The following is a 26,829-nucleotide window of genomic DNA, read 5'->3' on the forward strand; positions in this document are numbered from 1 at the left end:
TTAAGCATGTGTCCTTTTTATACCAACAGTTCCATCTCCTGTGAAAAATATTCAGGTCAGTGTCAAGACAGACACTATCCACGTTTCATGGTCTTCTGGCTCTGGACATGTGGATCATTACAGGCTGCTGTTGCTGGATAATCATGCACCAGTTCATGAGATTCGCCAGGAAGGTTCCCTGACCTCCTACACCTTTTTAGGACTTACAGCAGGCCACCTGTATAACCTCTCTATCATAACCCAGGCTGCAGGATTGGAGAGCAGCAGTTTTCAAACAATCAGGACAGGTATGATTTCAGAATTCATCACAACAAAACAAGAAGCTAAGGCCATAACCTAATAGCATTATAGGACATATTTCAGAATAATATGTGATTCATGTTCCAAGATAGAGACACCATAAGATTATTTAATTCCCTAAGTTACCACTGCAACAAACTTAGAGGCTAAAATGAAAGTAGAAAAAGTGTGAAAGGGAAGTGGAAAAAAATGTAAAGTAGGTTAAGAATTGTAAAATTAAATGGTTTGAGTTGTTTGGGGTTTTTGTTTGCCTAGTTGGTTGGGGTTTTTGTTTGCCTAGTTGGTTGGTTTCATATGGGTTTTTCAGGATTGTCGGGATTTTTTTCTTTTCACAAAGAAATACTGATTCAAAGAACTAGAGTTATAGAAATATTTTTTTTTCAGAAACATTTTTCAGGCTGGAGTTCTGTGCTCATAGAGATAATGATAAGATGACATTCTACTAGAGTCCAATGGTTAAAACACTTATGTAGGGAAAAAAAGTGTCATGCCTTCACTCTCCTTAATCTCTGGGAAGAATAAGAAGCAATTTCTTCTACAGAAATCTTATCAAATGTGGTGGTTTTGCATGGGAGGCATTTAGGGAAATGATTTAGGGAAGGGAAGTGATTTAGGGAAGTGATTTTGGAAAGTGATGTGCACTGTGACCAGACTTCACCGTTCAGGCAAAATCATTCACACTCTGGCTCATAAAACTATTCAAAATCAAAACTTAACTATGGGAGCTTGGGAGGCAGCAGGTCTTATTTGTTTCGTGGTGGATGTATTTTATTCTTATTTTCTTTTTTTAGCCCCAGCTGAAGTCTTAGATTTGATGGTGACTAACGATGGCAGCTTAGATGCTTTAAAAGTTAAGTGGAGAAGACCTTCAGGAAACCTCAATTTCTATAATATCACTCTGTCTCATCTTGGATCAGTTAAAGAAGTCAAAACTGTGCAGCCACCAGTCACAGAGACACAGTTTGACAAGCTAATTCCGGGACGTCTTTATCAGGTTACTGCCCGCACAATCAGTGGCGAACTGTTCACCGATCGGATGGCAACTGGCAGGACATGTAAGTCTTCTGCTTCAGGAAGAACATTGTAACTAATTTTTGCCACACTGGCCTTGTAGCAAATCATTGTAAGAGACAAAATTATTTGGATTCCAGGCAAAATGAGATTTAGAGCACAATACTGTTTCAGGAATACCCCCTACTGACTTTGTGGCAACAGTTAATCTGACGGCCAAAAGTAGCTCCAGCATATCTTGGGAGCAGGCAACAGTCGTGAATTTTTGTTGGACCTTATAGTTGAATGAGTCTGTTACAAAACTCTTGCATACTACTGCACTTCTGACCAACTTTGTTGTCTTGAATTCAGCTCAGCATACTACATAAACTGAGTTACGTTATGGGGAAGTGTGCATGTAGTCAAATTATTAACAGTCTTTACAGTAATTTTGCGAGGTCTAGTCTTATTCCTTCTTCCAGACACAAATCTACAAACCGGAAGAGATTACGTCTCAGATTTCTCTACTATAAACAGCATGGATTAACAAAGGCATGTGGCAGCTGAGATAGAGCTGAGTTATGAGTTTTTTATCTTCTTTCAGAAGTAATAATTTTCTTTCAGGTATCTTTTGTATGAGTTCTGAACCTGAAAAATCCTTCATCATTCTCCCACAGCATTACTGGCTGTAGAGGTGTGTCATCTCTTCCACACCAGCCTAGCCTGAGCAAAAGTTAGATGGTAAAAAAAAAAAGTCGAACTCAGTAAAGAATGCATACATAAATTTCTAGTAGACTCAGAGCCAAAAGGGAGAAAATGTGTGTGTATGAGAGCAGACTATTTGTTTTAGTAAATATCTATTGTCTACAATTAAACATCTCATGTGAAATTCACATCCTTGACATACCTGGCTGATACCCCATTCTCAGTGCAGGCTGGAAGAGAAGTCTTTCATGTCCAGAAAGTACAAAGCTGGACTGGCTTATATGCATGTCTGTTTTGTTTGTTTAGCATACCATTAAAGTCCTTTAAGATTACCATTTCAATCTAAAGGGAGAACTTCAGGCCCTCACTCAACAGCACTGATCTCCAGCTTTGTGATCTCGACCCAGTGCTTTCAAAGTTGGGGATTACAAGTCCTATTTCCAAGGATGCTCATCATAAGCAATTCCTTCCTTTACCACAGACATCAAGAGGTTTGAAAACAGTCACTTCAGCAGAAGCAGAAGCTGAAGTAGTAAAGAAGCTGAAGGAGTAAAGATAAGTTCATAAATCCAGACTGTCAGGTCTACAGATGCTGAAGGGATTGGACTCTTAGGGTCCCTCTGTAATTCACAGAGAGAGCCAGGTGCCCAAGAACATAATACACATTCCTGTGTATTGAGAGGGTGCAGCAGAACCAGCCAAGAAATGTTGTAGTAAGAAATACGGACATCTCAGGGACTGAAACTTTGTGCCGTTAGGGTATAATGATGTCCAGTCAGCCTGACAAGGCTGAACTTTATCTGTTGTGATGTAAGTTCATCTGTGCTTCCTAACAATACACTGTGTGCTTTTATCCACTCACTCAGAAATTGAAACACTTTTCCCATATTCACTGGCATGTGGGAGTTCTAGGGCTGATAGTCAGCTATGCCCATGGGAAGTGAAACCGGTGAGTATTTTGTGATGCTGCTAAAGAGGTTTCAGTCCTCTGCTATGAATTGATCCTACTGATCAATTAAATATTAACTAAGCTAGATGAAGCATAAGAACATGATGCTAGCCTTGTAGTTATCAGCTAATACTCGTGGATGGTCTCAGGGCTCCAATACTGATCTCTGAGTATCTTAATATGAAGCTTACAGGTATCCTGTCCTAAGGGTTTGCATCTGTCCTCTAGTCTCTGCTTGGTCTGGCTAATATTTAATTATTCCTTGAAAATCAGAAAAGCTTCAGTGGTCCAGTGTGACCTGCAGGAGTACACAGTTAGGCAGGAGAAGGTTAGGCTTGTAAATTCAGGATCCTTGAAGTACAGGACAGGATAGAGTGGATGCTTTAATAGACCACTGTCTTGATCTCAGTGCCTTTTACAGCTGGGAGGAATTAGGGCATACAAGGTGGAAGAAGCTGTTTCTGTGAAAGAAGCCATTAGGCTTTGCATTTCTGCTGCTGGTACCAGAATTGGGCTGATAGAGATTGAAGTTTAAACCTTAGCGGTGAAAAATAGATAAGACAGTTTCTAAGTGAGCTTAAGTGCAGGAAACAACAGGGAACCTGACTGAAAACTGCAAGGGGCGTCCAAGAAGTGTACAGGGGTGCCCTAAGATGGGTTGCCCATTTCTGATGTCAGAAACCAGCAGGAAAATAAGTGAGTGGTTTTTGTGGGGAAGAGTAAAAATTGTCTTTAAAATGAAAGCCAACCTTTGCAGCAAGATAACTCACATTGTTCTAGCTAGTCCAAGCACTGATACAATAGCTGTGCTGCAAGACAGGTTTTGCCAGTACATTTACATCTCACCAGAAATACCCCACTTCAGAATTGCTTTTTCTCTGTCTCCAGTTCCCCAGAAAGTTTCGGAGCTGCAGGTGGGAGCTGGCGGCTGGCCGCGGTCTCTGCGAGTGACCTGGGTGCCCCCTGCGGGAGACTGGGAGAGGTACCACCTGCTCCTGTGGAACCGCTCAGCCCTGGTGCTCAACACCACCCTCGAGCAGGACAGCACCGAGTACCTCATCCGCGATGCGGGCCTCATCCCAGGGAGGGAGTACGGCGTGGAAGTCATTGTGGAGAGTGGCGATTTGCAGAGCAAGACGAGTTGCACGGGAAGAACAGGTCAGCATGCTTGTCCAGGGACTGTGAAAGTGCAAAGCGTTCAGCTCTGTGAGCAATGGAAGAGTACTTGGGAATCCACAAGTTAATTTCACAATTAATACAGTAAAAAGGAGCTTCCTTTGTAAGCTACAGAGATAATTTTAGCAGTTCTGTGAAAATTTTTGGGATTACTTTTGTAGTAAGTGTTTTGTTAGTGAAAGCTGTGGGAACTATATCACAGTTCTGTCATGACTCAGGTGTTACATTACATGTTCATTTCACTGCTATATTTTGTAGCTGATTGTAGGGCACCCTATAAAGGTCTTAAAGAAAGCACTATAGGCCTTCCTGTATTGTCCATCAGTATGTTTCCTTGCCAGTCTGTGTAAAGAATATTAACCATATGGCAAAGGTGTATCTTAGTATGGCTGTCCTTTAACATCCCAGTTCTTAGTTTGGTGCTTCATAAAGAAAATGGGTTAGTCTGTTCAAGTCTTTGTTTCCAAAGGAAATCCATATACACTGCAGGGACATGAGTGGAATTCTTTTGCAGTGTGTTAGTCAGAGCCACATCTGATTTGCTTCAAACTTAAAAAATAATTTTTGTATAATTGTTAGAATTTCTGCTCAGTGAATGCAGAATAAGTGCAATTCAGAGGAAAGAAAAAGGAAGACTTGGAGTAGGAAAAAAAGGCAAGGCTCAAGGCTTACTTGACTGAAAAATGTGAGATAGGACAGTGCCAGTCTACTTTATCCTCACCCCTCCTGGGGCCTGCCTTTTCTACCATACTCTCACCTGTCATTCCCTGAGGACTTAATTTTGTTAATTTGCACAATAGCAAGACCACTAGAAGCTACAGAACTGAAGCTTTCTCTGACTTTTAGCAAACTTGATGAGCAAGATATATTCTCATCTTCCTTACTTTGACATATGTTGCAAGCAATTTAACTTTATGGTGTTACTTTTATTTGACTCAGCTAAATGATGAATAGTTGGACCCAATGATTTTAGAGGTCTTTTCCAACCTAAGTGATTCTATGATTGTGTGATTAGAACAAGATCCATTTAATAATATCCAGCAGTGGGTGTATCATGATTGTGTTTGACCCACAGTGAGGTGCATAATGTGTCTGTTATGAAGTGTAGATACTAGGCCTTGTTGTGACTCAGTTTTCTCTTACATTAACCCACAGACTTGGAAAGTGAGTTGTATTTCAATGTGACAGGGACAAAATCAGATCAGGGACTATATTAGGCAAGACACGCTTGCTGGGTATGCAGGCACACACACACATGAACACACAGAGAAATTCACTGATTGGATTCTTTCTTTTATGCCCCAATAAGTCTGAAGTGTCTCTCAGCTTGAATTAGATATAAATCAATGCAAAATCAATGTCACTCTGACCCTATAATTTGCATCCTTGTTTGTTAGAAGTACATTGTTGTAGATCTGATTTATGGTTCAAATGTCTTATATCCCCGTTCAGCACCCAGAGTTTGAGAGGAAGTTTGCTGACTTCCCTGCATTTCCATTTGTACTAAAATATATATCCTGGTGTAAGTTTAAACCTAAGCATTACAGCCATAGTGTGTTGCTGAAGTCTGTTGCTAATAGTCCTTTACTGGAGGAGAGGCACAAATACTAGATTTGTAAGAATGGCTTCCTAGAAAAAGGTAAAGAATCTCCTCTTGATTGCAGATACTCTTTTGCTGTCACATTTCTGTCTTAACACATTTCTCACAACAGCTTGAGATAGGGCATGTGTGCTTACTACATAGTTCTGTTCTTGTTGTGACATCTGTGTGCTTTTCCAGCTCCAGAGCCTGTTCTCCAGCTCCGTGTGAAGCATGCCAATGAATCTTCCCTTAGTGTCATGTGGATGACTCCTGCTGCAGAATGGGACAGCTATGTGGTTTCCCTGGAAGTCAGCGAGCTCCCTATTGTAAAAAAAGGACTTGCAAAAGAAGCTAAGGAATTCACTTTCACTGACTTGATACCTGGAAGGAAATATACAGCAACCATCACTACTATTAGTGGGACTTTAAGCAACTGGACTTCAGTAGAAGGAAGAACAGGTATCATCTTGTCAAACTGTTTTAATCTTTACTTCTGTCAACCATTAACAATTTTTTTTTTTTTGCTTTGTAGTGAACTTAATTAACTCGGTGTCTAAATCTCAAAAGTCTTGATCTTATGTTTGTTTCCTCAGTACAAATGTTACATGTCTGAGTCTCTCATTTCTGACTGTCAGGTTATCTTGCTGTATTTATTTAAGATTGTTGGGAAATAGATGTGTAATTCCTGGCAAAACAGTTTTCTGACATATTATGTCATATCTAATCAATCTGCATTAGCACAAGATTCCATATAAGAAGAACCATTTTCATTGTGTATTTTCAGGAAGGTCACTTCCTTGATGCAAAACATTCGTCATCTGGGAAAAAGAGAAACATCACCACACAGGAAAATGTTACTTTAGGGGGAACATTCCAAGATTGACAGACACAAGGTCACATATGCGACCTTGAAGATGTGTTTTGAATCTTTTTGCTCTTCTGATTCCAGAATATGTGTTTGTTACTGAGGATGATGACTGTGTCACCGGGAAGGTCCCGTTCTCACCCCCTGCAGTGTGCTGATTTTGTGCACATGTGCAAGTTTTAAACCATACAGGTTGCTTTACTCTGCTTTAGCACTGACTTAAACATTCTCCAGTGCAAGCAAAGTTTTAAAATGTAGCTCTGGCTTGCACAGCACAGGTTAAAACAAGCTGCTTGTGTTTGAACTGAAACATGCCTAGAGTTGATGGTGGTCCTTACTTAAATTTTTTTAACTCCTTCCGAGGCCTGAGAAGTTTAGCTTATACTTTGATTTCCCTGTTATGATATTAGATAGCTGGAATTTCACTTCCATCTGACTTATACCCCTTCAGCTTTGTACCTAACTTTCTAGCTTTTGCTAATGATTTCTAAACCAGTACTATGTGTGCAAAAAGGTTGATGAAAAACAAGAGTAGAAGAGTGCATTCAAATTTTGTAGAGTCTTCTTTATTTCAGTTGTGCTTGATCATGTAGAAAGAAATCTTTAGAAGTAATTGTATTTCTTTGCTTTGACCAAATATTGTCAAACCACATTAAAAAAAGAGGACTTGGGATAAAATTTGAGCTACATATTACATTCCTTTGTTATTTCTTTGTCCTTTTGGGTCTTGCTAAGTTCATGAGCTTGTGCTTAGATAAATGTTATGTTTGTTTAGCAATTCATCTTTTGATGTTATAAAAGTTGGTATCCTGTAGATCTTCTTACATAAAAAGTTAAACCATAGCCATGAATTTTAGTTATCCCCAAAATTAAAGGGTCTGACACAGCATAGATGACTGTGCCTGAGGTATTCTTCAAACGAGTTTGCCATTTATTAGAAATGAACGATTGGGAATGGGAGAGGAAAAGGAAAATTAAAGGCACAGACTATATTTGAAGTAGTCATCAAAAACCCTGAATGATTTCCTAAATTGATGGCTTTTATTTAATGGTATTTATAAAATGTCATCTCTTTCAGTTCCCTGATCTTGAATCATTTTCATCTGACTGAGAAAAGTTGTGCTAAAGGCTGAAAGACTTTTCTGTGCCTTAGTTAATTTCCCATAGACCACATCCCAGACAGGAAGCAGTCCCCAGTTAAAGTATTTTTAGTCCTGTTGAGTCTGGCAGCAAATTGGAATGTTCTTTTGATGCACTTCCTCAGTGTGACTAAACTTGTGTTCTTTGGGGGATTCTGTTTTGTTTTATTTTGTTTCTCTTCAGTAACAGTATGACAATTTCCTTTTCAGTGCCAGCCCAAGTGACAGGTCTGACTGTGTCAAGTCAAGGATCGACCAATAGCTTGTTCACCAACTGGACAAGAGCACTGGGAGATGTAGACTCATATCAAGTGCTACTGATTCATGAAAATGTTGTCATTAAAAATGAAACTGTTCCCAGTGAAACTAACAGATATCACTTCTATCCCCTGAAACCTGGAGGACTCTATTCAGTTGTTGTCACCACTGTCAGTGGAGGGATATCTTCAAGGCAAACAATTGCAGAGGAAAGAACAGGTGAAAAGGAAAACACTCCAGCATGCTTTTTGATAGTTGAATTTATCTAAGAGAATGGTCTTGTGTTTAAGCCACTGCACTGAGAATTCAGAAAAATGGGAGTTTCATCTGTGTAGCTCCATATGTGCACACTGTCTGTCCAAATTTGTGTAAATATAGCTTTAGAGAGCTAACTGCTCTAACTACAGTGGGAACTCTACAGCAGGATCACTCTGTAATGAAGATAAAAATATGCCCTGAGAGTAATGAACAACTATCTTGGCAAATCACTCCTTGGAAGGGACTTTCTTGTTCCATTGGCTATGTGGCGGTGTAGTATGATTGCTCCCTACTTATGCGTGCCAAGAACCTGCCTGAAGGTGGTAGGGTGAATTTGTGTCTGTTTCTCACAACCCGTTCTTTTTCTTTAATCCAGCATCAAAGGATGTCCACCAGGGCTAATTAGTTATTATGAGTTTCTTCTGTACTTCATAGAACAAGTTTTACTGTTGCATCAGAATTTTTAGGTTTAAAGAGTCATGAAATGTAATACTAGTTCTGTGGATGTTTATAGGAAAAATTTGGTGACATGATGCAATTTTACCTGTTATGTGAATTTGGCAAAGGCCAGGCATTCTGCAGTTTTCTCCAATGTTCTCCTTGAAAACCACTATTTTCAGGTGAAAAAGCAAAACAAGCCTGAAAAAAAAAAAAGGAGAAGAATAATACTAAAAGGCTTAGAGTAGTGTATGTTGTAAAATCGTCCGGGGGGGGGGGGGGGGGAGGGGGTTGACTCTAACAGCTATTGGCCAGCCCCTCTGCTGAGATAAGTAAGTTCAGTGCAGCAGAGTCCAGTAAAAATTTGGAAGTTTGTTATGTGTAGGTTCTGCCCCTGTGAAAATTGAGTTTTGTACCTGAGAGATGATAGTTCTGGCAATGCAGAGCCCAAATTTGAGCTCACCTTGCTGGCTTGAAAAACAAGTGGCATTCATGTTTTGTCCACTAGGCGGCAGAAAGCCCCCTGGAAATGAAACAGCTGTGAGCCTCAGCCCCTTACCAGCCTCGCCAGTTATTGTCGTTACTGATGAATGGCGATTTGAGAGGATAACTCAGCTTCTGGGATTTTAGAATCCTGCTGCGATCAGGCCACCAAGAACAATTTCCTTCACTGTATTTAAAAAAGGAGATGAATGTTGCTGAGAGACAGTCAGTGCAGAATTTCTCAGGAGTCCCAGACTGCTTATTTTGCAGAGGATGGCATTACAGGGGTACTCACAACAATAAGAATTGGCTAGTAAATGCTTTTTTTTTAATTTTTGCTCTTTATTGCGCAGTTCCTTCCAGTGTGACTGGAGTAACAGTAAATAACTCAGGTCGGAGTGACTACCTCAGTGTTTCTTGGCTGCCAGCTTCTGGAGATGTAGACAGTTATTTGGTAACACTCTCTCATGATGAAAAGGTTGTTCAGACTCTCACAATTTCCAAATCATTCAGTGAATGCTCCTTCAGCAGCCTTACTCCTGGGACACTTTACGATGTGATGATAACCACAAAGAGTGGAAAGTATGAAAACTATTCCCTCAGCCAGGAACGAACAGGTAAAGAGGCTCTGGGCAAGTACAGTCACTGTAACCACTGTATGTTGGTAATGGCTAATGGCAATGATTTTTCAATATCTGAACAAACTGGGATGGATGACTTGGGGTTGGAAGGTCAAGCCATAAAATTACAGCTTTATAGACTTAGTTTTATTCTTTTGCCCCTGTTGCTCCTTTATTTCATGCAAAAATACTTTAGCATGAATGAAAGTAATGTCAGTCCTTAGGAGTCAACAGAAATATGTGTCAGTTTTGGCTCTAATGTGTTGTCCTGCCCTTAATGCCTCTACATGGCCCTTCAAGTATATCCTGCAGAGCATCTCCTCAGAAAGTTACTCAGGCACTGAAAGAATAGAAAAAGATAGGCTAAGTAGTAAAATATTAGTGAAGTATCACAATAATGAGAAAACCCATGTCAATTGATTTTGGTAATGTAACATATGTCTGTGGTTTTGGTAATGCAATTTTCAAGGATATTATAACAGGAATAGAGAAATCTCCGAAAATGATGGCAGTAATGATGGAGAACCTTTTAAAACTTTCTCAAAAATGGAAAAAACAGAGACTTTACATTTGGTAGACCAGTAGAACAAAAGAAAGATTGTAAGGGGTGTTAAAATAACAAAGAGTATCAAGTTAGTGTAATTTTAGGCTACTCATTATCAAAGTGAAAATCCAAGAAACAGCTACAAAAGGACGAGAACCAAATTTTGGATCAGTGTTTGTCTGCGGAACTCGCTACTCTTACAAAAACAGAGCAAGTTCCATTAGACCAAAAATTAGAAAGGCAAGCCATTGTATTGTCATAAGATGTAAAGCAGCCTGTAAAGTGCAGATGCTACTTTATTGCTTAAATCCACATTGTTGTCTTTTTGCAACTTCTTCACAAAACTCTGGTAACTACCACAACTATAACTCTCTGCCACGACTCTGGTTACTTCATGAAGTTTCTGCTTTTTTTTTTTTATTTCAGTCCCTTCAAGTGTCCAGGGACTTACTGTCAGCAATTCAGCCAGAAGTGACTACTTGAAGGTGTCCTGGTTACATGCATCTGGATATTTTGATAATTATGAAGTGATCATCAGGAACAACAATGATTTCATCCAAACAAAAAGTGTTCCAAAGGATGAAAATGAATGTGTGTTCACCAGTCTGGTCCCAGGGAGGCAGTACAGTGTCACAGTCAGCACAAGGAGTGGGAAATATGAAACTAGTGAAAGAGTCTATGGCAGAACAAGTAAGTAAGCACCCTGGAAACATTCTGAGACAACCCAGGGTATTATTTTTTATTTACCATGCTCAGAAACAAAAATCTCATATGATTTTTAACATAGATTGTTGACTCTGACTGTTTGAATGTGTATTATTTCAAATGTAGAAAGCAGTATTTAGTTTATTACCAATGTTTAAGTTACAAACAAGCAAAAAGTGAGAGACCTGTGCAGCTGAATTGGAAAGCAAATCTTGAAATATTGAAAGCCAAAAAGCAGTTGTACTGTTTTCCACATGAGTTTAGTATTTATCATTAAATTGTGCTAGAATGTACTAAACAGTTTTTTCTGGTCATGGAAATATATAGGACAGAAAATAGACTAGACCTCAGTCTATTCGAACTACCCCAAGCACTGGAATTGGAGAGCATGGGGCAAGAGTTATAAGATGGCTAGTTGGGAGCCAGGAGGGATCTGGGTGCAGTTTTCACCTGGCACCGGATGTGAGTTAAGGAGCCATGCTGAGAAACTCAGTTTATTAACAAAGATGTAGCAAGGGGCAAAAATAACTCACCTGTGTCTGGCACAAGTTGGAAACTGCATTGTCGTGCTGCATCACACTGATGAATTGCCTTGCCTTGGCACTAGCTCAGCCCTCTTTTCTCTGTCTTTGTTGTACATGCAGATCTCACTCAGTTTTTGTTGGCTAGATGAACTCCTGCAGGGTCCATTATTATTTATTATTTTTATGCTGATAAATTGTGGACATCTGTTCTGAAATGGGACTTCCAAGTGTTGGATGAGGTGTAAACTACCCAAATAAGTGCAATCTACTGCTTTCTCAAGGGAACTGCATGAGGAACTGTAGCTCAGAAGCATGACTTCAGAGCGGCTAGCTTTTTGCTGTGATCTGTTAGTAAGTACTGAGAAGTTTCCCGTCTTTCTTCTCACTTCTTCAGTGCCAGAGTCAGTGAAGGAACTGACCCTTAGTAACAGAAGCACAGAAGATCTGCAGGTAACTTGGTCAAAGGCTGAGGGGGATGTTGATAAGTATGAGATTCAGCTCCTCTTCAATGATATGAAGATCTTTCCACCCATTTTCCTTGGGAACACCATTGAGGAGTATTGGTTCACAGCTCTGACTCCAGGACGTCTATACAAAATTCTTGTTTTGACCATCAGTGGAGATGCACAGCGGGCTACTTTCATAGAAGGCCTGACAAGTAAGAAATAATGTGGTATTTAAAATGTGTTTAGGCTTTTCTAGAATGAGCTGCTCAAAATCAAGGGTGAGCCATAATTATATTCAAGCTTATGTAACACTGGCTCAGAGACAGCAGATCTCGTTGAAAATCACGCTAGTACTTAGCCATCACCCGTGCTTAATAAAATCTCACATTTACTAATACTTGATTGTTGGCAAACAATCAGATTTGTATTGAGATGTCAGCATTCAGGTTTCTGTTATTCCCATGCATGCCAGTTGTTTGCTTAGTGTCTCTAGTTAAATCACTTGCTTATTTTACACCTCTGTTTACCTACCTGAAGTGAATGACTGAGATAATGATGGAAAAATGGCTAACTAACTGAGGGTACCTAAAGAGATTTCATTTTTTGAGGTGTTTTTAAGGCATCATATGGACAAGAGGGAGATTACACATAGAATTGTGTAATCCCACACAAATGTTTACAACTTTACTTGTGTTTACCCATGAATGGCATTACTTGTACTTGTAAATGATCTTTCTGTTTTGAATCATTTTTTTGTGGCCATAAAATAGGTAGAAATTAGGAAGCCTGAGTCAAACAGGAAATTTGTGAGCAGGTGCCTTTTTGTTCCCTGTTTTTTTTCCAGTTCCAAGCAAGGTCCGAAACATTCATGTGTCACCTAATGGCATGACAAACAGTCTGAAAGTGAGCTGGACCCCTGGAGGTGGAGATGTTGATTCCTACACAGTGACTATATTTCAACAAAACCATCAGCTTGATTCTCAGAGTGTCTCCAAACACATCTCTGAGCACATGTTTCACAAGTTGGAAGCTGGGGAGCAGTACCGGGTGGTGGTGCAATCTAACAGTGGCACTTTGCACAACAGCTTAGCAGCTTTTGGGAGAACAAGTATGTTTTTCTTGAGACAATGAGAAAGTTGCATTATATCTTCCCAGAGACTGACCCTTGTTTGATAATGTTCAATAATGCTTATGAATGTACCACAGGGCATGGGAACTTTCACACTCATGGGAACTTTTTATCTCAAAGCATGAGTCATGGTGTTGGCATGGGTCTGTTAATACCAGTGAGATGTGTCATTTCAGTAGCTTTACCTGGGTGAATGTGCATGGAATTCTAGTCCAGCCCAGTGTCTTCCTTCATAGGATGAATGCAGTTCCATCCCTCTCATTTCCTATGCCTGTACCCATCTGACACATACATCCACTCCATGTAGGCAAGTATTGTGTAACAAGCCTTGACCATGCAATAGGCTATGCAATAGCATAGCCTATTGCATGGTCAAGGCTTGTTAGACAACATATTGCCCCCGTGTCCAGGGTGTCAGAACATACAAAACAATGCAATACCTTGTTTTTAATGTATCTTCACTCTTTAGCACCTGCATTTATTATCTATGGCCTTGACTTTTGTGCAGCAGCTGCTGGCTAACATTTTGTATTCTAGGCTACTATTTTGCACCAATTTACCACTCCTTTATTTTTCATTTTCCTTTCTTAACTATTTCATTCAGTTCATTTCACTCTCATCTCTTCTTGATAATCTGTATATATCTGTTGCTTCTCCATGCCCAGTTCAGATATTCACGATGCTCTGTAACTTCATCTGTTTGTATTTATGTCTAGGAATTAGTTGTTTGCATAAACATATGCGCAGACATTTCCCTCATATAGAGTTATGTTCTGTTAATTACTTTATTCAGAGTTATGTATTGAATGGTCTGTATTTCACCTTGTAATGTTCTGCCTTTAATTGTTGCTTCCAGTTCCAGCCTCCGTCCAGGAATTATTAGCCCATCATGCTTACAGCAGTCATTCCTTGTTAGTCACCTGGCAGAAAGCTCCTGGTGTAGCCGAAAGATACGACATTCTGCTCTTGAACGAGCAAGGAATCCTCCTGAGTAACAAATCAGAGCCAGCTACTGCCAAACAACACAAATTTGAAGATTTACTAGCTGGCAAGAAGTATAAAATACAAGTTTTGACAGTCAGTGGTGGACTCTTCAGTAAGCGTGCAGAAACTGTTGGCCGAACAGGTAATTGGAACGTCTTGGTTTACTTATGTTTCCCTCAGTTAGATATCATTAAATACATGAACCATCTGTATATTTTGATTCTACAAAGATTCTAGTAAGGTACAGACTCTGGATGTTTATGCATCATTTTTCCTTTGTATGTGAATCTGAACTTTATTGTCGTAATGATGTGACCATGGTTCATGATAAGGATATTAAACCAAAAAGCTGAATGCTTCCCTCTGTCTTTTGTGGAAATACCTGAATGCTTTATGGTCATCAAGTTTTTAATTCACAGTCTCAAGGTTCTTAGTGCAGGATTTGATGGGAATACACACTTCTAAACTCAAGGCCAAGTCTTGCTTGCAGTCTTTACTGATTTATAGCTTCTTGTAGAAGCTAATGGACTGTTCTCTGTGAGCACAGGCTAGAGAATCAGGCCTTCAGGGAAATAAAAATACTGTATTGGAGAGACTCAATGGCATTTCATAAATGCTTTCCTCTTGTTTCTGACAGTTGCTGTTGATTTTACTTAACTACTTGTGGCTTAATTGAAATGTGTTACAGCCATGAGTTTATTAAAGGTTCAGCTTAGTGGCTAGGCTCTGATATTTACTCTTACCTTCTTTTCAGTTCCAGCAGCTGTTACAAATTTGAAAGTCACAGAGAACACCACTGACCAACTGTCCTTCAGCTGGACCACCCCTCAAGGGGAGCTTGATTCGTACGACATCTTCCTATACAATCCAGACAAGTCCCTTCATGACAGGATTTCAGGAGAGCAGCATCTCCAGCAGTGTTCGTTCCAGAACCTGCGTCAAGGCAGGATGTATCGAATGGTGATTGTTACACACAGTGGAGACCTCACTAACGAGTCATCTGTCTATGGAAGAACAGGCAAGAACATCTAAGAAAACTATCTGTCTCCAGTGTGGGGCTCATGGGGGACGCCAGTGAGCTGGTCTGAGTCTGATGCTCATACTAGATTAGAGCAACTCTTAGAAGTATCAAAATCGGCTCTAATATGTAAAAAGCATTCGATATATAAAAATATAAATTCTGAATGATGTAGTTACAGCAGGAAAAATGAAGTGAAGAACCCTACAACAGTTCCCAGGAGCTCATGTCAGAGGAAAGACATCCCAGTATACGCTCCCTAAGCAGGAAAATGGCAAAAAAGCAATATTGGCCTGAGTGGAAAAAGCAAAAAGGCAAAGCAAGTAGGGTTAATGGGATAGCCAGTCTACCAGTGAAATAAAACTTGTTTCCCATGGGAAGCTCTGGCCACAGCTCTGTGTTTGTTCAGCCATATGTGGGAAGCAGAGTTTTCTAAGCAGCTCTAGCAGCTGTAGCATTCTGTGAAACCTTTCTTTATTCCCCTGCGGCACCATATAGGAACCCATCTGTGGGACTACGTCTGCACAGTGGTGCAATTTTTCAGCTACCTCAGAAATGGGTGTTTCCAAACACTGGGTAGGAAAAAGCTGCTAAACATTTGCAAAACTATCCATTATAAACATTGCAACCTCTTTTGGTAACAGTGGCAGTTCAAAATAATAAAGGAAGCTACTGAGATATGCGTTATGCTTTTCAACTGGCTGTGGTGGCTGTCTAGTTTATAAAATGACTGTCATTACAGGACAAATATAAGGTCTGCTTGACCTTTTTGCTTCTTCTCACCCAACGGATGTTCTACAAAAAGTAATATTCATTCCTCCTTTTTTTCAGTACCAGCCCCAGTTGTTGGTCTCAAGGCGTCCAACAGAAACATGACGGACAGTCTGTGGTTCACTTGGGGTCCAGCAGCAGGAGATGTTGACTTCTATGAGCTGAATCTTTACAACCCAAATGGGACACAGAAAGAAACTGAGCAAAGGAAAGACCTGGAAGAGTGGCATTTCCAGGGGCTCATTCCTGGCAGAAAGTATACTTTGGTTGTGGTGACTCACAGTGGTGAGCTGACCAACACAGCAAATGCTGAAGGAAGAACAGGTATGGGATTTTTTTTTTTAGTCCCATCTGTTTGGATTCATTAGTTCATAACTATGCAACAGACTTGTGAGACTTGTTATAAGATTCATTGAAGGTATAAAGATGAAGGATAACCTTAAGAGCATTAAAACAATGGCATGTGAAAGAAGTCAGCACTGTTTTTCTTTCAAAGGCTCAGGAATATGTTATGACTGTGAAAGTCACCATCATCAGCACAGGTGCAGTAACTGGCTGTGTGTACAAGATAATAAAAACTACTTTGTGATGCATGAAGAAAATAATCCATGTTTCATTTTATTTGTCTTGTGTAAAAATTTGTTAAGAATCTCTTTTTCTTCTCTCCTTTTTTCCCCCCTTTCTGTGTAGCACCCAGCCCTCCTAACACTGTGTCATTTACTGATGTTGCAAACACTTCTTTATCAATCACTTGGCTGGGTCCTCCAGACTGGACAGACTATGATGATTTTGAGGTGCAGTGGCTTCCAAAGGATCCCCTCACAGTATTCAATCCCTACAGCAGCAGCAAATCTAAAGTGCGCATCATCTATGGCCTGCGACCAGGGAGACTCTATGAGTTCAGAGTCAGAACTGTCAGTGGTGACAGCTGGAAGACATACAGTCAGTCACAGTCTGCAAGTGTGAGAACAAGTAAGTAAAAATTTCCCTTGCACCCTAACACTCAGCTGAAGAAGATGCAAAACTGTAAATTATTACCAATTCCTTATGCAATCAGTAATTTCCATTAATAAACTCATGAATGACAGTGATGAATTCAGCTAGATTCTAAGCTCTTGCTGTGTGCAAGGTCAGCTGTTTAAAGAATGATAATGGACATACATTTATAATCTTCATATCCAGAGTCAAGCTGTTTGGTTCCAGAGCCTGAATCAATCAGTTACAGGAGTAAAATAAGGCTGAATATTTAAACTTCTCTGATGGTAGTATATTGAAATAATCATGTTTCTGAATGATAAGAAAAGAAGGATGAAAGAAACTGTGCTGTACTAGATTTGAAAGTACAATCAGTGTTTCACTGCTCTGCATTTCTGCCAATGTCTGTGAATCTGTTTCATCTCTAGCTGTCTCTAGCTACTTCAGTAAAAGGCTGATTTGAAATTGTAAAAATAACTGAGTAATGGCAAATCCTCATGTTGTTTGGGGTGGGATTCAGCTCTAAATTGACATCTATGTTTAGTAAGCTATATACTCTTTAATACAGCAAGATAATTTAAATTTCACCTGTACTTAATCACTTAAATGTAGATGCCTGCCATTTGAGACTGAAATCCTGTCTTTTTTACATGTTACATGATATAAATGGTGCTCCCATATTACATGGATGAAGCAGTTATGGTTTAGTAATATGGACACATCACATGCTACCCAGGAAACCTGATCAGTCATGAGATGACAGTATCAATATTGACTGATATAAGTGACCACATGAAGCCTCCAAATAAGTTGTAACAACTTTCTAGAAATCCATTTCTTTGTGGTGTTGCTGTTCATGTTAAGACTTCATCAAGTAGGATTGAAGTCTTTTCCTTGTTTTCACAATTAATTACTGGAGCTTCACAATGCTAATGGGGCAGATGTCACTAGATCTGATTTCAGATGGCTAAAATGAGTTAGACAGCCTTACATAATAATCATGCAGCACACATTTGCAGGATAACTGGGACTTCTGACTCCCAGCGTCCTGTTCTGATCTGATGGTTGACACAATCTAGGAGCTGTAGTGTGAGCAGAGAGAGTATGACACCTGTCCCTTTTCCCACTGAGTTTCAACTTCTCAACATTTCTCTAGAGCCAGACAAGATACAAAGCCTTCACTGTCGGCCCCAAACCTCTACTGCCATCGCGTGTTCCTGGACTCCTCCTGATTCTGACTTTGATGGGTATAGCGTTGAGTGCAAGAAGATGGACACCCGTGAAGTGGAATTTTCTAAAAGGATAGAAAAAGACAAATCTCTACTTAATATTATGACCCTTGTTCCCCACAAGCGATACCTGGTGTCCATCAAGGTGCATTCTGCAGACATGACGAGTGAAGTGGTTGAAGACAGCACCATCACAATGATTGATCGTAAGTGCAATTCAGAGTTGCCCTGAAGGCAGGCATTGAGCAGCAATAAGCAATTGCTCGTGTTACTTAGACAGTAAAAGGAGTTCTGAACTCCACAATTGCCAATGTGTGGAGTGGTGGCCAAAGTAGACTGAACCCATTCTTTTGTCTCTGTTGTGATAGACAATGCAGGATTTTGACTATATTGCCTCTCATTACATTTCCAGACCAAATTATTTGGCTCATTCATGAAATTTAGCCTGAGAAACATAAATACTTTGTCCTCATCACATGCCTTGTCTTCTTCAGTTGTCTTCATGCTCACTACTTGGCTTTCTGTATCTGGCTGTTTCCCCTCATTGATGGTAGCTATTCTCAGCACAAATATCCATCAATAAGGACACTGGATTGTAGTGCTATATTCTCTTTTGGCGTCTATAGACTGTTCTGAGGTGCTACCTGACCAAATCACCTGTAGGACTTTTACCTGAGGGAAGATCCAGGTATCTATAGCATGTGCTTTGAAACAGTTTCTTCAGTTTTTCTACCCATAGGCTGCTGAGTGGAGTATCAGTAGCATCTGCTGGTACCTCTGCACTGCCAGGCATCACTGCAGTCAACAGCCTGCCATTGCTGACCCTAGAGCTGCCCCAGATTTTGCACATCTGGATTCAGTGGCACAGCACAGTGCAGAGGCCTGCACTGGTTCAGGGCTAAACTCAAAAATGAGAGGATGGCCAGGAGGTCTGTATTCGGGGACACCTCTATAGCTGCTTTTTAAAAGCCACATTTGTCTGAAATGCTAGATCATAAAAATTATGTTTACTTTGGGAGCTATTGAGCTAAGCTAGAGTTCAGTCACCAAACTACCTTCTCCTTTGCCCCTTTAAAAGTTGCCTTTTAAATCTCCTTCCTCTATCACAAAGGATACTACAAATCCAGATGTAAGACCTAGTTATTCATGTCACAAGAGGTGAGACTGAGTCCTGTTTGAAGATTTGCTGATCATGTTTATTCTTATTTGGTTTATGTTCATGTTTGTTTATTGTCACTTACCTGTTTTAAACACTGCTGCTCTCCCAGGCCCTGGTTAACACTGGAGGCCCTACCTCAAGGGAACACAAAAAATTGCAGCTAGACTTTATAGATGTAAGAAGTCTAGCTAAAAAGCATATAAATGTACGCATTTTTGGTTCTTTTGGCATTCTAAAAGCTTTTGAAATTTAGCCTTCTGCTTACAGTTTTTATATGTTTCCCATATGTGCAATATAGTTTCAGTACTATAGATTTTTGAAAGAATCAGCAAGGTAGATCCTTAAAATTCCCACTTTTGCTGCACTTTCTTCCCTGTGTGCTTCACTTTCCAGTTTCCTTCTACTGTGTCACTGTTGAAGGTATAGTTTTGTATCATACAAAGAACATTTCCTATGCAGATTCTGCAGCCAGTCTAGTAAATGGTACTCTGTATTTGAGTGCTCTGTCTGGCTAGCCCTGGCTGTTCCTCTGGAAAAGAAAGCAGAAATATAGAGGCTTAAAATAGGTAACTTCTGTAGCGAGTGTGTTAAGTGGCCTCCAAATACTTGACTTAACCTGTGTTGTTTTCAGCAGCTACAATTTCTGTTTTCATAGGCCTGACATGACTTTAATGCATTTCCATGTGGGCTTCTGCAGGAATTCATACTGAGGAGGTGTCACTCTTATTATGGTGAACACACTGCTGGCTTGTTCCATCTTCTGTCAGTTTCACTGTGAGAGGTGAAGACGCTTTCTTTATTGCAGAGAGTAGAATCAGAGACTTGGGTCCAGGCAACCGAGATTTATTACAAATTGCATTTTCCTTATTAGGTCTAGCTCACAACAAGTACATAGGTAATGCTTTTTCTCTATTTTGTATTTATTTTCCATTTATTTAATTATTCAGGTCCTCCTCAGCCACCTCCAGATGTACGAGTGAACAAAAAAGAAGTGCTGATTACCAAATCCTCCATCAACTTTACTTTTAACTGCAGCTGGTTTAGTGATACTAATGGAGCTGTGAAGTACTTTACTGTGGTTGTGAGGGAGGCTGATGGTAAGTGTCGTGATTTAATGCTATTCTCTCCATAGCCAATAAAATTTACATGGGGAAATGCATCCCTATCACTGCACAGCAACAGGTTTTCTCCTCATCTAATGGCTGAGTGTCATACAGGTTTTGGATCTATACTTCCTTCCTAGCCTGAGGATGTAGAGAGTTCTATTCTCAGAGAGTCTGTGGCAACTACAGAGCTCAAATAGAAGCAGTACTCTAGATTACCGTGTCGTGTATGTTCAGACATTTTTTTTAGTCGAAGGCTTATGTTGGTTGCCATTGCCAGTGAACACAGATCTGTGCCTTGCTGTGCACAGATTTTGAAAGGTAGTTTAAATGTGAGGTGCGAACACTAAAAGGCAGCCCCTTTGGAAACTCTCAGTAAGCCATGCTGAGAAGCCACAGGTCTGCCAGGTGATGTTTGCTAACTGGAGAACATGACTTTGCATGCAGCACTATAAAATAGAACAGAAATGGTCCTTGTGACATGCATGTAAACCTCCTTTTCCACAGCTGACCTATTATTGAGATGTGTGTCTGGCAAATCAGATACATGTCTCAGCAATTTATACCTTGTTTTTAGAAGGGGCTTCATTTACTGGCATACCAGGACATATCTTGTGACCTTTATGAAAGTTTCTTAATCTCTCTGTCCATCAGCCCTTAGGAAAAAAAAAAAAACAAAACCAGATGATATTTCCACTGTCTGCTTTGTCATGTTTGGGCAAACTAAAAAGCTCTTTGAGAAGGACTACTCATTGTCATAGCTTTGCCTATCTGAGTCTCTTCCAGTATTGTGAATTTACATTCAGGGAGCCCCTGTAATTTCCTGCTGTAGTTTTTCTCTGTATACAGTAGAGTTGTCAGTTTATGGGGTTTTTACTTCTTTTTGAAATAGCTAGGAGTAGGATCCAGGAATCTGGATCACAAAAACTCCCAACAACAGCACAGGAAAAAAAGTCATAGCATTTGACCTGTGCATGCCTATTGCAGCAAAAGTTGCACTGAGGACTTGTGAGGAAATCTGCCTAAAAAAATAATAGAAAGGTTGGTACTAGAAACAAGATACCCTAACCATTGTAGCATTGTATTCATGAGGTAGCCTCCAAGAAACAGAAAATTGGATAAGAACACGTCTATCAAGAGCTTGAGCCTTTAAACCTCATCACATTAATGGCTGTGGCATCTAAACCTTCTGTCTTTCTCTGCACATGACGTAGGCAGTGAAGGACCAAAGCCCGATGAGCAGCACCCATTACCTTCCTACCTGGAGTACAAACACAATGATTCTATACGCATCTACCAGACAAATTATTTTGCCAGTAGCTGTGCTGAAAACCCTGACAGTGACTATAAAAGCTTTGACATTAAGCTTGGAGGAGAAATGGAAAATCTGGGAGGAAAGTGTGATCCAGATCACCAGAAATTCTGTGATGGACCTCTAAAGCCTCGAACTGCGTACAGGTTAGACTTGTATTGGTAGTTGTGATCTGTCACGTTATTAGTCTTGTTGTCATCTGGGTGCCTGGTCCACTTGAGCTTCAGTAGGTTAGTAACTGCATTGTACAATGTTCTTTGTGTTTCACTGCAAATTTATGAAAGCTTATGAACTTGGCCCTGTTCCATAGGTAAGAACCAGTCATTCACTAGCATGGGAATGATATGATTAATTATTCACAAAACTCTGTGCAGTTAATAGGTTTATTTATTTACATCAACTTGATGGGAAGCTCTCTTATTGCTGCTCAACATTTCTTTGGAAAGACTGAAGACAATTGGCTAAGTTAAGGCAAGAAGAGGCAAGCATGCTTCACTCAGTCTGGCAAACTACCCCACTTGTTCTTTTGGAACAAGCTAGAAAAACCTGGAAGCCATTCTATGCTGTGTCACCATTCTCAGGTTCCAGAGCTAGGTCCAGGTTAGCTGTAAGGTGTAGAAGAGGATGACTGCCAAGACCAGCCTCAGCAGTTACACTGGCTGTGAGACCAAACATGAGCTCCAGTGTGGCTCAGTGACATCCCTCCCACAGGCAAATACTGTCCCAAGAGATCTGCAAGCTGCTCACTGAAATGCCACATGGACAGAAGGCACATGCCAAGGAGTGCTGTTGTGCCTCTCAGCTTCTTCATCATCATTAAAACAGTGCTAGCCTACTATAGGCTGCTCTCATTAGGGCACATTTCCCAAAATTTCAGTCTGGGAAATACCCATGTTACCAGGAGAACAAAGAGGACTATAACATTTATCCATTAGCACAGTGAAGGGAGAGTGTGTCCCCCCTGAGAAGCATTTCTGAGTCCTCTCTCCTCTGCAGCTTCTGCTAGTCCTGCCTTTAGACATGGTCAGGCTGTGTGTGCCTGCAGCCAGAGCCCCATCTGCTACCCTTGCCAGGGTACTTCAGGGCCTTCCACCTGTACTGGCTCGGCTCCCCCATGTTTAACTCAGGGATCAGTATTATTAATTAAGTGGAAGAATGTTTAACTCAAGTGTCTATATTAAGAATTATCTTGGTCAGTGGAAAGGTTTTTGTTGTCTCAAAGGGGCAAATGAGTTTTTGCTTTTCTGCTGTTGGTTCTGAACATGTGATGAGCCGTTTTTTCACTGTATTTTTTAGAATCAGCATACGAGCTTTTACTCAGCTTTTCAGTGAAGACCCAAAGGAACTTCCTAAACCGCTCTTTGCAGACACCTTCTTCTCTTTACCGATCACTACAGAGGCAGGTTAGTTTCAGGCAGTTGTCAGTGACTGTGCCATGTGATTATATATTGTGCCTAAGAATACTCTGGCATCTAGAGCTATTTGTAAGGAGTGGAACAAAGCTTGTTGTGCATGTCCTCTGAGAGGAAGCTGACTTGGCTTATCTACGCTTACTGGAAAATTCAGAGGACTGCTTGACAGAGCTGCTGAAAGTAGAGAAAATGAAAAATGCTCAGTGAGGCTATCACCAAGAAATCTTCTAACTGCAAGAGCACCACTCCTATATAATAGAGTTTTTGCTTTCTTTTACTGTGGTTGGGAGTGAAAAATTTTGTTTAATGTTTTGAAAAAATGAGGACAGAAAATCAAGGCCAGGTTTTAGCTAAGTGTTGTAATGCCATACATTTCCTGTTATTTAGCCATTTTCTTCAGCTGATAATAACAGATCCCCTGAAAGTTATTGATTCTCTGAATCTTTTGATCGTTTCCTCAAGATATATAAATACACTGTGTTGTTTCTAGAGCCTCTCTTTGGAGTTATTGAAGGTGTGAGTGCTGGCTTGTTTCTGATTGTGATGTTGGTGGCTGTTACTGCTTTATTTGTCTGCAGACAAAAAGTTGGGTAAGCTGACTCCCCTTGTTAGTCTCTGTTATTGAAATCATGTCAAATTATATTAATTTAAGTAATACAATTTATTAGGCATAGCTAAAAGTTGGATGGATGCATTGAACTGTTCAACAGATAAAATCTATGTCCCCCCAAATTCTGTACACACTACGTATACAACTAATGACTTACATATTAAGAAATCTATATACACTTAATTCAAATGGTGTCAGAATTATGTCAAAGAGGATCCTTGCAACTTTTAGTTTGCAGTAGGAGTCTGAATAGTTCTGAATAAAAAATGGTTTATCATTCAAACTTTTATCTTCTGGGAAAAAATGTCTTTTGTCAAAAAATAGTGTTTCAGATTATTTGCATATGCATTGTAGATGGGAAGCTTTTGAAATTGTTAATTTAGACTTTATAATTTCAATTTAAAAATACTGAGATGTAGCATTACTTCAGTGTCCAAAAGATTAGCTCAAACTTTGCTTCTCATTTTTTGTTGGTTATAGTTGTATATTTCATATTACAGATGAATCTTAAATAGTGAAATCCATTTAAACTATTTTGCATGATTGAGATGTGAAATTCTTTGTAGTTTCTGAAATTAGGAAAAAACCTCAGTATTTCCAGTGTGTGGGAAACACAGCAAGTCTGAAATTCAGTTCTTTTGCTGATACAAAATTAAGTTGATATGTTTTTGAATTTGCTTTTCATATGCCAGAATTTCAGATTGAAAAAAAACTATTTTCTGACTAGTCATAGCTTTTGGCCAAAATGGATAAACTTCATTATAGAATGTGGTTTCTTGCTTTAAGTTATATACCCAGCAGGATGGCATGGTATAATATTGGTATGGTTTTCCCACATCAGACATAAAGAGAAAGTGTTCTCTAAGGGAGATGTCTTGAAGGAGGAGATGGCAGCAAAAAGATGAAAGGCAGCACTAGCTGTGTGGAATAAGTACTGCTTCTGTGGCTTTCCCAGAGCCTGCTGTGGTTATGCCACTTACTCCTGCCATGAATGTGGGCATCTGCTAGAGGCCTGGTCTGCAGAGTGGATGTGCTGGAAGCTGTAGACCTTTTACAGCTCTGAAAATCTACCTCCATGTTTCTCTACATGTCAACTAAATCAACTGATTTAGGATCTGTCTTAGCATAAGGCACCCTCCTTAATTATGGACTGGGCTGTGAGTGTTTCAGAACAAGAAAGATGTCTTAATACCTGTGCCATGCATACATTCCACATCACAATTGCCAGGCTAAAATACAAGAAAACTCTGAGCCTGAGCTAAGAGCAATGTCACGGGATCAGAATCAAAAATCAAAACACACTGGAAAATAAGAAATTTAAGAAAGTATAACTTATGTCAGTGCCAACTCTTACCAGTTTTGAAACTTAGTGGTATAACAGAATACTTTCCTTTTTGTTCCAGCAATGGCCATGAGAGACCTACAGCGAGGCTGAACATCCGCAGAGACAGGCCCCTGTCAGTCCATTTGAACTTGGGGCAAAAAGGGTAATGTAAAAAGTTTGGTTTATTAACATAGCATTTTGGTTGAACAGAGCCATTTGATCACTTACTGATGAAGTGTTTCTTTTTCTTTTGAAATAATTTCCAGGTACCGGAAAACTTCCAGGTAAAAAGAAAAAATTAATACCTAAAAACTTCTTGGTAACCAACTGGATAAATTATGACTGTGATTCATCCTGTGATTTTCTTCCTCCTGTTGAATATTTCAGTCCGATCAAAGTCAGTCACTTTGAAGCACACTTCACCAAACTTCAAGCAGACTCCAACTACCTTCTGTCCAAGGAGTATGAGGTGGGATCCTAACCTAGGCAAAGGACTTGCTTTGTGAAGGGGAGGGCTGATTGAATCAACTGGTTAATGTGTTAGAAAGGCCTGCCTTTGTTTGTCTTATTCACACAAATCCAAAAAAGGTGGAGCATTTCATCTGAACTCCACTTGTCTATGTGCAGAAACCAACTCTTCATTTGGCATATTCTGATTGGCAGCCTCTGCCTGATACTTGTCTGGCTAAGATTAGGAGCATTTGTTTGTATGGCACATCTGTGTGATAAAAGTGTGGAAGGTACCTGCCAGCCATGCACTTGCTTTAAAACAGTTATGATTACCTATGTATTTTCAGTTTGTTTTTTTATAAAAAAGCACCTGTTTTCTGTCCATGGCGTTTGAGAGCTGATGAGCACTATTTGCCTTTGTGTTGACTTGTCCTTTAATTGTTTTCTCCTCACATTTTATTCCTATTCCTTTTTTGCAGGACTTGAAAGATGTGGGTCGAAACCAGACATGTGACATAGCACTTCTGCCAGAGAACAGAGGGAAAAATCGATACAATAATATATTGCCCTGTGAGTTTTAGCTTTGGCTGTGTAATATTGCATCACACCAGCTATTTTTCACTTTTTTTCAGCAAGCCTAGTGGAAAAGAGTGCAGCCAATCCCTTCCCTCCTTTCTGTCCAAGATGAAATATCTGTGCCAGCTCAGGTTCTTGTGCTAGGAGGGAGATGATGCATGGCCCTGAATGGCTTCACACAGACCAGTAATTTAATTTCACACTAGAGGTGTAATGACTAGCATTCAGTCCAAGGAGAAAAAGCTCCAGTTATTAGGGGCATTCAGTCACTGGTGATAACAAGGATAGTAGAGATAACAGTAGGTCTTTTTACATATAGGGTATCGTCCATTCAGTGCTCTTTGACAGCCTTGCCAAATCTTTGTTCTTCAGTGTACACAGCAAACCTACTATACAGTATAGAGCTAGTGTGATTCTGCATGGTAAGACGTGTCAAGTTAACCCTATTCTTCTCAGGCAAGACCTGTCTGTTGTTGAGAGTTTCCCCCTTTAATCTCCTGCCTGTCATTTTGGAGGTAGAACATTGAGGAGGAACACCGCATAACTCACTGCTCCAGATCCCCACTAATGGCTGTGGCATGTGCTGGCTGCACAGCCTCTCCTGTGTCCTGTCTGCTCATGCCAGCAATGACACCTGACTGAGATCCAGCATGGCATTATCTCAGGAATCAGTGTCTTGGCAGCTCGGGCACTATATGTTTCTGTACAGAGGGCCCTTCGCCTAAAAGATGTTTGGCCTGCTCAGCATTAGCTCAGAATATCACTGAGGTGCAGCTGTTCTTTCAAGGGCAGAGC

At 40.1% G+C, this 26,829-nt stretch overlaps 1 protein-coding gene across 4 annotated transcripts in view; it reads left to right on the forward strand.

Annotated features, from left to right (window-relative positions):
* PTPRB (protein tyrosine phosphatase receptor type B) overlaps positions 1–26,829 on the forward strand; it is a 63,280-nt gene that overhangs the window by 23,234 nt on the left and 13,217 nt on the right. For 3 of the 4 annotated variants that reach the window (XM_059846921.1, XM_059846922.1, XM_059846924.1), the window contains 22 exons: positions 30–287; positions 1,092–1,355; positions 3,833–4,102; positions 5,901–6,161; positions 7,917–8,183; positions 9,497–9,760; positions 10,734–10,997; positions 11,931–12,194; positions 12,827–13,090; positions 13,968–14,237; positions 14,850–15,113; positions 15,945–16,208; positions 16,575–16,856; positions 18,016–18,294; positions 20,195–20,344; positions 21,565–21,808; positions 22,959–23,065; positions 23,565–23,664; positions 25,088–25,171; positions 25,275–25,292; positions 25,396–25,477; positions 25,938–26,028. In XM_059846921.1, the coding sequence (XP_059702904.1) occupies positions 30–287; positions 1,092–1,355; positions 3,833–4,102; positions 5,901–6,161; positions 7,917–8,183; positions 9,497–9,760; positions 10,734–10,997; positions 11,931–12,194; positions 12,827–13,090; positions 13,968–14,237; positions 14,850–15,113; positions 15,945–16,208; positions 16,575–16,856; positions 18,016–18,294; positions 20,195–20,344; positions 21,565–21,808; positions 22,959–23,065; positions 23,565–23,664; positions 25,088–25,171; positions 25,275–25,292; positions 25,396–25,477; positions 25,938–26,028 (4,611 nt within the window). The remainder of the gene's footprint in view (positions 1–29; positions 288–1,091; positions 1,356–3,832; positions 4,103–5,900; positions 6,162–7,916; positions 8,184–9,496; positions 9,761–10,733; positions 10,998–11,930; positions 12,195–12,826; positions 13,091–13,967; positions 14,238–14,849; positions 15,114–15,944; positions 16,209–16,574; positions 16,857–18,015; positions 18,295–20,194; positions 20,345–21,564; positions 21,809–22,958; positions 23,066–23,564; positions 23,665–25,087; positions 25,172–25,274; positions 25,293–25,395; positions 25,478–25,937; positions 26,029–26,829) is intronic. The other variant, XM_059846923.1, reaches the window with a different exon arrangement.

This window comes from Haemorhous mexicanus, chromosome 5, assembly GCF_027477595.1.
Source record: "Haemorhous mexicanus isolate bHaeMex1 chromosome 5, bHaeMex1.pri, whole genome shotgun sequence".
Lineage (NCBI taxonomy): Eukaryota > Metazoa > Chordata > Aves > Passeriformes > Fringillidae > Haemorhous > Haemorhous mexicanus.